The sequence below is a fragment of the Mirounga angustirostris genome, unplaced genomic scaffold (assembly GCF_029215605.1).
Source record: "Mirounga angustirostris isolate CCGP_5_RB_7025 unplaced genomic scaffold, mMirAng1.0.hap1 SCAF_5, whole genome shotgun sequence".
NCBI lineage: Eukaryota > Metazoa > Chordata > Mammalia > Carnivora > Phocidae > Mirounga > Mirounga angustirostris.
Window position 1 is genome coordinate 45,035,032 of NW_026991713.1, and position 13,052 is coordinate 45,048,083.

The 13,052-nt window shown below is 41.4% G+C and overlaps 1 protein-coding gene across 1 annotated transcript in view; it reads right to left on the reverse strand.

Moving 5' to 3' along the window:
- TPH2 (tryptophan hydroxylase 2) overlaps positions 1-13,052 on the reverse strand; it is a 92,668-nt gene that overhangs the window by 8,338 nt on the left and 71,278 nt on the right. Inside the window, exon 9 of the mRNA XM_045867362.2 lies at positions 3,902-3,997. Within this exon, the coding sequence (XP_045723318.1) occupies positions 3,902-3,997 (96 nt within the window). The remainder of the gene's footprint in view (positions 1-3,901; positions 3,998-13,052) is intronic.

Sequence of the window (13,052 nt, forward strand, 5' to 3'; positions counted from 1 at the left end):
AATCTCTTCATAAAGGCCAAAGACCTGTTTCCAGCTCCCTATGCTCCAGAGTTTGCTCTGTCTTTACTAACAGTGCTGGTTTCAGGCAAAGGTGGGGGGGGGGGGAAGGGAGGTGTGAGCCATCTGTGCAGGGGAAAGGTGGGGGAGCTCTGCAGCAGTGAGTCCTAACTCTAGCCACACTGGTGACAGGACCCGCAGGTGCCTCCAGCCTCTTCTGTACAGCCTGGCAGGAATTCTGACCACTGGACAGAGTTGCTGCAAGTGGCAGTAAACATGAATAATTGTAATAAATACAAGTCTGTTGGGTGAATGCTGATTAAGCTATTTTAAAAAGCAGTATGATTAAGTCCCTGTGCAAGGAGATCCTAAAACTAGAGCTGAAAAATAATAATAATTAAAAATTGTAAAACCATCAGCTTTGTCAAAACCTGAAAAGCAGAACGGATGGATTTATATGTACTATTTCAGTGACTACTATGGGGTAGGTGCTAAGGCTGTTTACCAAAAAAAATCTAATCCACGCCCTTAAGGAAATAAAGAACTAGACTCTGCCCATAAAAAAAGGAGAAATTGCCTTTTTGCTTTTAAGATGGATTAACTTTTTGGGATAAGATTCAGCCAATTCATCAATTAGCAATCATTTCCTTACCACCACCATGAACAAACTTCACTGTTACTTGTCCATGAGTTTTGGATTCAACAGATACCCATATCAACCACTTTCTTAGAACTTCCCTACTAGAGACTCCAAGTTCCTTGAAACCTTAGGCCTTTAGTTGTGGGTTTGTTGAACAAAGTGAATAAATAAATGAGTGAGACACATAATGTAGGGTCTCATAAATAAAAATGAGACACATATAGTAGGGTCAACTCTGAGATAGAAAAAATGTAAAAGACACATGCTGACTATGGGTAAACAGCAATTGATTATCCTACTTTCAGCCTTTTTTTTAAAGTCAGACTTCCAGATGAGTTAGCTCATTATCAACTGCTCCCCAGAGTGATGAAGGTATGGTAGAGTCCCTACCCAAACACACTTTGGGAATTCCTGAAAGTACATCACAGAACAGAGAAGAGAGAGAGCAACCATTGATGAGGTTAAAAGAAGTCTTTGTGGCTATCAGATGTAGCTTGTACAAGCTTTTCCATATTTATTTTGTTTCTCTCTCCAAAGATTGTCAAAAAACAAGCATTGTAATCATTGAAAGAGTAAGAGGGAAAATGAAAGTTATCCTCCAAACTATAGAAACACCCCTTGGGGGTACTGGGCCAGCTCTGAAGTACAACATCTATGCCCAGGAAAATTTAGCCCCTTAAAGCACAAATTTTAAAACGTGTTCTGTTCAAGGAGAGAAGGTGAATCATGGATATTTAGGTAAAAGTAATAAAGACTACACCAAAACCTCTAATGACTTAGCTGGGACCTACATTTGGGTTGCAGTTTGAAACAAGAGATGTTTCACTGCAAAAAGTAACTCCTTTCAAAATTGTAAGCGTGTTTTACATATGAATTTTTATAATGCTACCAATTTTAAGTTATCCCCTCATCCTGTGTTCAGGATTATCATGTGTCCATTCTAACAGAAGTTAGGCAGAAGTACTCAGAAGCTGTGAGAGGGTTCTGGACACTTGCCCAGAGCGGGGAGGAGATGAGTGGAGGGAAGCGGGTATGGAAAGCATCCTGTGTTATGTATTCTCTGTGAGTAATCAGAAGATACTTCTCATTGCAAGAATTTCTGAATGGTAAAAATGGTCCAAAGTAGCAATCTTTGGGATGCTGGAGTGTAGAAATTTGAGAATGGAAGAATGCTAATGACCAGAGGTGATGGACCAGAACAAGATTCACGGCCGACAATGCCCTTTGGTGAACACAGCCCTAGCTGATTTCCATTTTCAGACGTTTCTGTCCACACTCATAGGAACAAAAACAACAGATTCACCCCAGTGCTGCCTATACATGCCCCATTAACCCGATTAGAGGACCCTGTCGAAAGTTGGGGCAATGAGAGAGATTTGTTTCTTTTGTTTCTGGTGTCATTTACAAACCTTCTGAGGAGAATGTAAATAGATATAGCTCATGAGATAAATCATTTTCTAATTCTTTTTTCATGGAAATCAAGAAGCACTCTACAAAAGGCATGGGTCTTACAAAGATATGACATCATGCTATTGCTGTGGGCTTTGGCCACTGTACTGAAATTAACCCCAAGTGGCCTTTTGTTGTTGTGGAGAACTTCGTTAAAAAGAAAAAAAAAATTACCACATTACATCAGGCTTTTGTCATGCGAAATGTTATCATCTACTCCAGCCACGTGAAGCCTCAGGTAGCTCCCTAAACGGGCCAGGATTTGACAAGAGCACACATGCTGCTGTCCACTCACTGTTCTGTGCATCTCATCCTCTCCTCACTCATCCTTTCCACTCCTCAAGAATCAGCTCGGGCAGCAAGGCCCTTGTCAGGAGCCTTCCCCAGCACGACCTAGCAGGTGCCAGGCCCACATGTCACACTTTGCATTATCTGATTGGCTGTTTATCCCTTGCACTAGAAAGTAAACCCTCTGATAACAGGGACCCCAGGCAGTACAGCCTGCTGGTTAAGGGCTGGAACCCTGCAGGGTAGGCCACCTGGACTTGGGTCCAGCTCCAGCACTTACTAGCTGTGTGACCTTGGGCAAGCTCCTTAATGTCTTTATGCTTCAGTTTTCTCATCTGTGAGATATTATTATATTATTACTAAATACTGCTTATCTCACTGGGTAGTTATGAGAAATAAGTGAGTTAATATGTTTAAAGCACCTACAATACTAATTGAGGTCTGCTTAAGTGTCCACTGAGGTCGCCATTATGTCCTCCTCCCCCTCCCCCTTCCCCTCCTTCTCCTTCTCCATCATTTATATCCCCAGTGACTGGCACAGTACATGGCACATAGTAGGTACTCAATCAAATGTTTGAGGAATTAATGAATGAATGAATGGAATCATAAAATGAATACTCAATAAGACTACCTACACTGTACCTTTCAAGAATATAAACAACCAAAAAGTTCCAATAATCATCTATTTCCCAACTATATTATATAAGGATAATCAATACTCCAAATAACAACCTTAGGGTAGTCAATAATCCTGATCTTAGTCTGGGTAATCAAAGAAAGATTAAATTATCATCAGTACCATTTCCAGATTATACATCGCACTGCATTCTAAATTCATCAAAACTTGCTATCCTCCAGCAGTACAGATAGCAATTCTTAAGTAACCAGGATACTTAAATTAGCAAATGATCCAGGCCCCAACGTTTCTGAATAAATGACCATTTGCTGTATTTTAAGACCAAAAAAAAAAAAATAGCATTCTTTAGGCATCGCTACACATATTAGCTACCTCTCTGAACGTAGGTTTATTTAGGGTTTTTTTCCAAATTGTATATTGTTTTAATACACATTAATTTTGAAGAAGCTAAAATAATCCCAAATTCCCCTTTGAGGAGTAAATTCTAGGGTGTCCATGGGAGCCATGGGGATAACAGAAATGAAAATAGCCACGCCATCCTTACAAGGAAATTTCAATCAGGAGGATCACTGCTAACTTGCTGCCCACTTTTCAGCACTAAATTTAGGCCAGTCATATGTTACCCAACATTTGAGCATATATTTGTCATTCCTGTTGATCTGTGCACATGGCTGCTCATCCATCTGAGTCACGCCACGAACCTAGAAAGGCATGACCCATTTTCAGAAGTGCAAAAAGTTAGGTCAGCACCCACATCTGAGGTGCCAAATCTTCTCTATTAAATATTTATGGGGTATCTTCGAGTAGAACTGCTCAGACAAACAAATCAATATTTCCATGACCTTGAACCAGTTTGCCTGGGAAGGATATTTTCATTCACAGCTTCATACCTTTAATTCTCCAATGGAGGAAAGGAGTCCTGCTCCATATGCCCGCAGTTGCCCTTCTTGCTTGCAAAGGCCAAACTCGATTGTGAAGAAATAGCACTGAAAAAAAACATGGACACACATCCAGTGTACTAGTCAACATAGTTCTTCTATAGAATAAAATGGCACCCAAAAGAAAATGGTGCCCTGGGCATAATCTCTTCAACATTGTCAATTTAAATACATTTGAATTAAGAACATTCATTGAAATCTATTCCCTTGCTTAATAATCCCTCCCTAGGTTAAAGGTATATGGAAAAGCTATTAACTACTAAGAATTTTATACTTAGCAGATTCAGAAACCCCGTAAGTCAAATCATATCCCTAGCAATAATTTTAAAAATTAAAAAAAAACAAAACACAGACTTAGAAATGAATGAATATGTCACAGACATAGCACTGTAAGAATATGCTACTGTAGGGGGTGCTTGGGTGGCTCAGTCAGTTGTTAAGTGTCTGACTCTTGGTTTTGGTTCAGGTCATGATCTCATGGGTTATGGGATCGAGCAGTGCATTGGGCTCCACGCTCAGCAGGAGTCCACCTGGATAGTCTCTCCCTCTGCCACTCCCTCCACTCACACACTCTCTCTCTCTCTAAAATAAATAAATAAATCTTAAAAAAAAAAAATGCTACTGTGTTTACCAAATTGTGTTTCAGCTGACATAAAAAAGTTCATGCAAATGTGGAAAAATGATTTGGAACCCAGTAATTCCAAACTGATTTTTACAGTTTTTTTATTCATTCAACAAGCATTTGGTGAGTACCTACTAGGTGCCAATGTTTGGTAAAGAACTGTGGTAAAGAAACAAGAGTGAGAACAAAAACAAGTACATGCTTACCAAATTACCAAAACCACAATTTTAGTATGATTTTTTTAGTGAGATCTTAAATGTATATCTTCGTATACTACACACAGATACACGTATATGTGTGTATATATATATAAATATATATAGTAAAACCATTTCATTGACTGAGCTTTGCCACCATCAACTACTACAGCTTCCCCAAGACATTGAAATCTATAATTGTTTCTGTTGATTTTAGGAAACCAGCCTAGACAGACAGAAACCTCTGTACAACCGAAAACCTCACGATGCTCTTGGGAGAGGCTGAAATCACACTACTCTTGCTCTGAGAGAAAAGCGAGAAGTCGACAATGAGCAATACAAATTGCATCAAATTAACACTGTCCTGCATGAGTGATGATAGAGTACTGCAAGTGTTGAGAAAGAAGAATTTAAACACCCCTGAAAAGTGGAAAATGATAATTATTTCTAGCCCACGGCAGTTTGCTCTATTTTCATTTGGAGGCTGAGATGTTCCCTGGTTAGGAGGGTTTTATATTTTTTAAATGTAAGGATGATCTGTGAAGTTGAGTGGGCTGAACCCAAAGGACTGGTCCTTGCAGGTCAGGGAGCTCAGCCTCCCGAGGCAAAACTTCCTTTCCTGGGGCGCCTGGGTGGCTCAATAGGTTAGGTGTCTGCCTTCGGCTGAGGTCATAATCCTAGGGTCCTGGGATCAAGCCCCACGTCGGGCTCCCTGCTCAGCGGGGAGCCTGCTTCTCCCCCTCCTCCCTGCTCATTCTCTCTCTTGCTATCTCTGTCTCTCTGTCTCTCAAATAAATAAGTAAAATCTTAAAAAAAAAAAAAACTCCCTTTCTTGTTTCACCTCCCCAAATGGCTAAAATTATAGTCTTTCCCACCCCATCACCACCCACAATGCCCACCAGCTCTCCTGCTTACTGTGTTCTGACTTTTCTTTCTTTTCCATCATACCATCTTTTTGACATGGTCTTTAATTTCCTTATGTATGATACACACAGTCATCTGTCTCTCCACTCTAAACTATAAGCTCCACGAGAGCAGGTATCTGCTCATCTGCAATAGGGGTTTCCAACCTCAGCACTGTTGACATTTCAGGCAGGACAATTCTTTATTGTGGGAGGCTGTCCTGGGCATTATAGGACACATTTAGGACAGCATCCCTGCCCTCCACTGACGAGATGCCAATAGCACCCTCCACCCCACTTGTTAGAGCTGAAGATGTATCTAGACATTGAAAAATGTTCCCAGGGGACCAACATCACTTCTGCTTGAGAACCGCTGATGTAGAATAGTGTCTGAAACATAATAAGAGCTCAATAAATAGTTGGTGAATAAATAAATAGCGAATGAGAGAATCATCTCTAAGTCAGGCTTCCTGTGTGACAGCGTGACCCGAAGGAAAGACCTGAAGGGGCCTGGGTTCTAGTCTTGGCCCTGCTTCTTTTTTTTTTAAATCAATTAGTTAACATACAGTGTATTATTAGTTTCAGAGGTAGAGTTTAGTGGTTCATCAGTTGTATATAACACTCAGTGCTCATTCCATCACATGCCCTCCTTAATGTCCATCACCCAGTTACCCCACCCCCCCACCTCCCTTCCAGAAACCCTCAGTTTGTTTCCTATAGTTAAGAGTCTCTTATGGTTTGTCTCTCTCTCTGATTTTGTCTTATTTTATTTTTCCTTCCCTTCCCCTCTGATCCTGTTTTGTTTCTTAAATTCCACATATGAGTGAAATCATATGATAATTGTCTTCCTCTGACTGACTTATTTTGCTCAGCATTATACCCTCTAGTTCCACCCACGTTGTTGCAAATGATAAGATTTCATTCTTTTTGATGACTGAGTAATATTCTGTTTTATACACACACACACACACACATATACCACATCTTCTTTATCCATTCTTCTGTTGATGGACATCTGGGCTCTTTCCATACTTTGGATATTTGGACATTGCTGCTATAAACATTGGGGTGAAGGTGCCCCTTTGAATCACTATGTTTGTATCTTTTGACTAAATACCTAGTAGTGCAATTACTGGGTCGTAGGGCAGCTCTATTTTCAACTTTTTGAGGAACCTCCATACTGTTTTCCAGAGTGGCTGCACCAGCCTTCATTCCCACCAACAGTGTAGGAGGGTTCCCCTTTCTCTGCATCCTCGCCAGTATCTATGGATTTCTGACTTGTTAATTTTAGCCCTTCTGACTGGTGTGAGGTGGCATCTCATTGTGGTTTTGATTTGTATTTCCCTAATGCCGAGGATGTTGAGAATTTTTTCATGTGTCTGTTGGCCATTTGTATGTCTATTCATGTCTTCTTTCACCCTGCTTCTAATTAGCTTTGTGACCATAACCTCTCTGGCATGTAGTTTTTCTACCCATGATGTTCATTCATTCATTCATTCATTCATTCTACAGACACTCCTTGAGCACCTATTATATTCCAGAATCTGCTTTAACTCCTAAGGATATGCAATGAACAAGGCAACAAAGTCCTTAATCCCATGAAGCATATTTGCTACTGGGATGAGATATAACAACAACAAAAATTGATATACAGGATAATTGCAGGTGGAATATCCTATATAAATAATAAATCCACATAATGTGTTAGGTATTAAGCAGAAGAGATGGCTGTTTTAGACGAAGTGCTCAGGGAAGGCCTCTCTGAGGGAGTGATATTTAAGCTGCAACCCACTTGAAAAGCAGCCCTTTGTGCCACATCTTAGGGAAAGAGCATTCCCAGCAGAGGAGGCAGGTGCAAAGGCAGGAACAGATTTGTATTTCCAAGGGCAGTGAGAAGTCATGGGAGGGCTTTCAGGCAAGAGACAGACATGTTCTGATTTTGTTTCAAAAGATTGTGCTGGTGCTGGGTAAAGAACAGACTGTCGGCAGGACAAGAGTAGAAGCAGAGAGACCAGTTAGGACAGAGGCAGCCAAGGAGCTAGGAGGCGAGTAACTTAGAAAAGGACTTGGGCCAGGGGGAGCAGGGAATGGGGAGAAGTCGGTATCACAGAGGCCTCAGGAGAAGAACCAAAATAAGAGATCTGAGTATGTGTCAAAAAGCAAAAATACAGCCCTCAAGCCTGTTCTCCCCGCCAAATATATATATATATATATATATATATATATATATATATATATATATATATATATATATATAAAATTTTTTATTTTTTTTAAGTAGGCTTCATGCCCAGTGAGGAGCCCAACATGGGGATTGAACTCACAACCCTGAGATCAAGACCTGAGCTGAGATCAAGAGTCAGAGGCTTAACCGACAGAGCCCCAGGAGCCCCTGTCCTCCAAAAAATTTTGCACAGTCCTGGGCACAATGAAGAGAAGTAATTGTATCATCATAGAACAAGAGTCCTGGAAGTTCAGCCTCCCGTTTCACCAAAAGGAAAACTCAAATTTAAGGAGGTAACATGATTTACCCAGGACCAGTCTACATGGTGACATTTAAGAGATCTCGAGCTCCAAATTTTACAGAGCTCAACATCTGTCACATTTTAAAGATTCTAGGTAAAAGATTAATAGATGCATGATTCTCCCTTACAACCAAAAAATGGAGAAGTAAAAGTCTAAAAGAGGAAAACTAGAATCTTATAGCATCTTCTGAGTGTGTTTTTGGCTGATTTCCCTAGTTTATATTGCATTTATAGTGCATGAGGTAAAATCCTTGGAGCCTTAACATTAAATACAGAAGAGTTTGTAAAAAAAAAAAAGAGAGAGAGAGAGCGGTCATGTTCAAAAGCCTCCAAAATACACATATGGAGCCAGCTATAGGAGCATTCAGGTCAGCCTGTTAAGGGCATTTTTAATTTTCCTTATGCTACATCAGTGCATACATAATGATATAAATCAAAACAGGCTGAGAGAGCCCTTGAGAAAGTCTCGTGTGCCATACACACGGTCTTCATACAGGTTTGGCATCCCATCCTATTTTAAAGCAGGAATTAAAAGGTCTGCATCAACTCAACCTAAAGGTTCAAAGTTAAATCTATCAGTGTGTCTTTGGTCCATGGGCTTCTAGAATCAGGGCAAGCTCAGAGGAAAGAGCCACTGTGCATCTTCCTTCCCATCACTCAGAATGCTCTCTGGCCCCATACCTTGTCTGGGAGTCCTTCCAGAAACTCTGACCTTACATAGCTCCATCTGCTCATTCGCTATCTGTTGTCCTCAACCAAGGAAGCCTAGGTGCTAACTTCTACAGCCTCCTCTCCCCCGGGAATTAGATCTTTAAGACAGTTTTCCATTTGCAGCCCCGTGTGTGGCTAACAGATAAAGAGAAATGGCAAAATATACCCGAACCTCAGGTGTTGGCAAAATTTGAATTATGGACATGCTCAGGACAATTCTTCTCTGTTTTCAAGACTAGTGGAGATCTCACAAGACAGAGTGCCCTGGGCATGATCGCTGACGGGGCAGCTGGGACAACTGCACCTTTCTTCTGCCTGGTTTGAAATGCAAAGCCTGCTTAGAGTTGGACTGGATGACCCCTTGGAGACCTTTCGAAGTTCAAGGGATAACTAATTGCTTCCCCAAATTAAAAAAAAAAAAGAAAACATAATTTGTTTTCCTTAGAGCACTCTCCAGATGTGGATCTATAATATATTCCCTAGAGATTTACCAAATAAATATCCTACCTATTAGCAAAACAAAACAAAAACAACAACAACAAAAACCACCAAAAAAAAAACCCTGCACGTTACAAGAGCACCTGTAAAAGAGAATTGCAGATTCTTGGCCACTAATGTCTTTCAAACAGAAACAAATAACATGAAGACTATCACCTCCCAAATTAAAAGGTACCTTTCATCAAAGCTGATGTTCATAAATTCCAAATTTTACACACCACTAATTATATGTCATTATTTATAAATATTTTATTTGAATATAATTACATATAATCATTAACTCAAAACCCAAATAGGAGTGATAGATCAGACCTTTTCCACGGAGGAAAAGCAGAATCATTTACATACATACAGTCATTAAGCAGAAAAAAGTCTGAGTGACAGTCTGAAATCCAAACCCTGCTGTGGAGTGGAGCTACAGAATGTGCCAGGCCCAGCATGTGCTTAGGAAAATGAGCTAGGTCGCCCAATGCTGCCATCTTCAGGTCACTACTGGTAGTACACCACTCTTGCAACAGTTCCCGTCTACCCAGCAGGCTGTCCTGCAAGCTTGAGGGAACCAAGTCCACAGACACTGGACAGACCAACAATTCTACACTGGCCCTCCGTGGTGTCTTCCAAAAGTGAATGCCGCAACATCTTTCTTCTGTTTGGTGTTAGGTACCTGAAGCTTTTGCACGTATTCCAATTAAAGAGAAATACAACTTTTTCAAAGAGCTCTTGATGAAAGACATTTACTATTCCAATTTCCCTTTTAAAGGGTCCTTTTGCCTCCCACTTCCCCCACGCCCTGCATTTCTTGAAATAATTATATATGCTCTTCCTGAGGGTCATTACGTATTCTTAGATTGGATTGGAAGAGTGCACGCAAACTTCTAGGAAGAAACTGGCTGTCTACTTCTTTCACTTTCTCCAGGAAAGTGGCCTCAACACGTCACTTAGTAAATGCCTGAAGGTGGGGATAAGTGATATATTTTCTCTACCGCTTTCACCAAAAATTTGATCTCTGCATACAGGTAGTATATATTTTAAAATAATCACGTATATCTTTCCACATCCAGAATTCCTTTATCCGCATATCCAGGACACAGACACAAAGCCAGAAGCTAGCAAAGAGAGTTTAGAAAAGCCCTGAGATGTGCTAAATTTGAATTACTTTACTTCTAAAGGAATCTCAGGCCTTCACTGAGATCTTATTTATCCTTATCTTATACGCAGTCCAAAATTTACTTACGTAGCATTAAGCCCATACCCTAACATAAGAGGGGAATGTGAAAAAATAGGCAAAATTCAGACCCAACAACTCAAAAAACACAGAAATATAAAATTCGACACGAGCATACAAACCTAAGTAAACACTTCCATACTTGAGGTGATCACTAAATAATTCAACAATGATGCTAAAACATCAAGGTAATAGGGAAACTTAGCCAGAAGATGTCCCAGTTTAATGATGCGTTCTCACGGATGTCACCTTACTACAAACGTGTTATCTTACTGTAACTTGAGCTAGAGCAGTTATTACTACATATTTCCATGTTATAGGTGGGAAGACGGAGACTCAACATTCCAGTGATTTTTCCTGATTCCACAACTCACGGTAGGCAAGGCTAGGAATCAAGCTCATTTCCTAACTTCAAATCCAGCGTTCTTTCCTCAACAAGTGCACTTACGAATGCAGGGCCACAGTCAGCCAGTCACATTGGCACAATAGTTCCTGTTGTTGAAATAATGAAATCCTTCCAGAGTGGGTGTAGAGCTGTCACCCGCACTCCCCAAGTTCCCCGCCCCCACGCTGCCTTGGCTTCCAGGTTCCATCCCTCACACCCTCCCCACCACCACTGCTCCAGAATCTAGCATCAGCTTCCCAACTAAGCCTTTGCACACTGCCTTCCCTCTGCATGGAATGCTCCTCTCATCATTGCCCGGCTCCCCGGCCTGATTCCTCCTGATGTGCCTGCATAGGGGGTTCTCTTCTCTCTCCCAGTGCAGCACATATGGGTCCATGTGGAAATCGCCAGGCTTCTTGCCTGTCCGCTCCACCAGGCTCTGACTGACTTGTTTTGGTGGTTCTTGTTGTCTAATAGCTGGTCTCGAACTTCCTGCCTGACATGTAGCAGGTGCTCAGCAAATGTTGAAGAAGGAAGGAAATGGTTAAACAAGAAGAGTTTGCCAGTGGCCTGAGCAACAGAGTGAGCACCAGTCTTCCAGAGCAGTAACTACTACTCTCAGCAAATTTTCCAATATTATAGACTTTTCTGTAAAGCTGAAAACCCTTCTACAGTAGCCGTCACATCAGTTTTCACTTACAGCTTCAGAAATGGACCTGTCCGCTAACCTCCCTTCAGCAACAGCCCACGGCCCTCCAAGCCGGCGAGGAAGGGAGAGGAGCCATCCTACTCGCAGGCCTTCAGGAGTGAGGCTGAAGGTTGATTGGCAGTTACCTCCGGTGGGAGCTCTGTGGTCTTGTGGTTAAGTGGCCTCTGGCTTTCTTCATCACAAGCAGTAACCCCGAAAACCCACTGATTCAACATGTGGATCCTCATCAAAAATACTGGGGTGGGGGGGTAGTTCTTCAGGTGGCCATGTCTCAAACTTGTAGCCAAGTGGAGACTCGCCAGGGAAAACACTAACTGCGCTTTGTCAGGGTAGAGAGGAGTCTGACTGTGACAGACCCAGGCCCTGAAGGGCCTCACGGCCCAGGCTACTCAGAAGTAGCAGCCACAAGGGGTTTCTGTTGGCATCACTGCCCAGACCTTCATTTAGCAGATGATGACACATAAGATCCGACAGATGTTATTTTCTCCCGGAGATGAATTTGTGAGATGACCACCCATCCAATGCTGTTTTCCACAAAAATCTGTGGCTCTTTAAAAGGTATTATGAATACAAATAGGCTTCTCTTTAATGCCCACTGGACCTACAGGTATTTTGAGTTTCACAAATCAAAAGCTGGTTTTATCTTCAGCAGTATTACTCCTTGGACCCTAGATGTAGTACACGAGTCTCAATACAACATCTCCACAACAAAGCAATTCACATAAGTTTGGCTCTCCTTTTAAAGCAATTCCATCTTTTTCCAAACAACCACCTACTGAACTTATTATACAACTAGCTACCTTGAAATGGCTAAACTTCACTCTGAGGACAGACAGACACACACACACACACAAATCATTTTCATACCAGGTGCATGGATCAGCATTCCATTTATATATGTGCTTCATCTACTTTGCACAGAAGACCTACTTAAGGAAATGCTATAGGTTTGGAAGTGTCCAAGAACTGACTTTTATAATCTAAGCAATTCTGAGCTCCTTGAAGGAGAAGAAAACTGATGAGCACATTCTCAGCCATCTATCCTATGGCATGTCCTAAAATGTTCTGCATCAAATCACACATTCTCCCCAGATGTGGGGATTTTAAAGGTCAGCTCTCGAAGGCTAGTATGAAAAATGAGGTTTTTACTGACTCCCAAGTAAGCTGTGGGCAGTCACCACTGCCTTTCGAGGGTCATTTTATTTTTATCCCTGCATTACTAAAAGCAACGCCCTCCCAGACATTAGGGCTAAGAGCTTGCATTTGCTCACTTATTTCTTTCCAGGCAAGCCCAAAAATCCTGGAGATGATTATATGTCTGAAAAACTG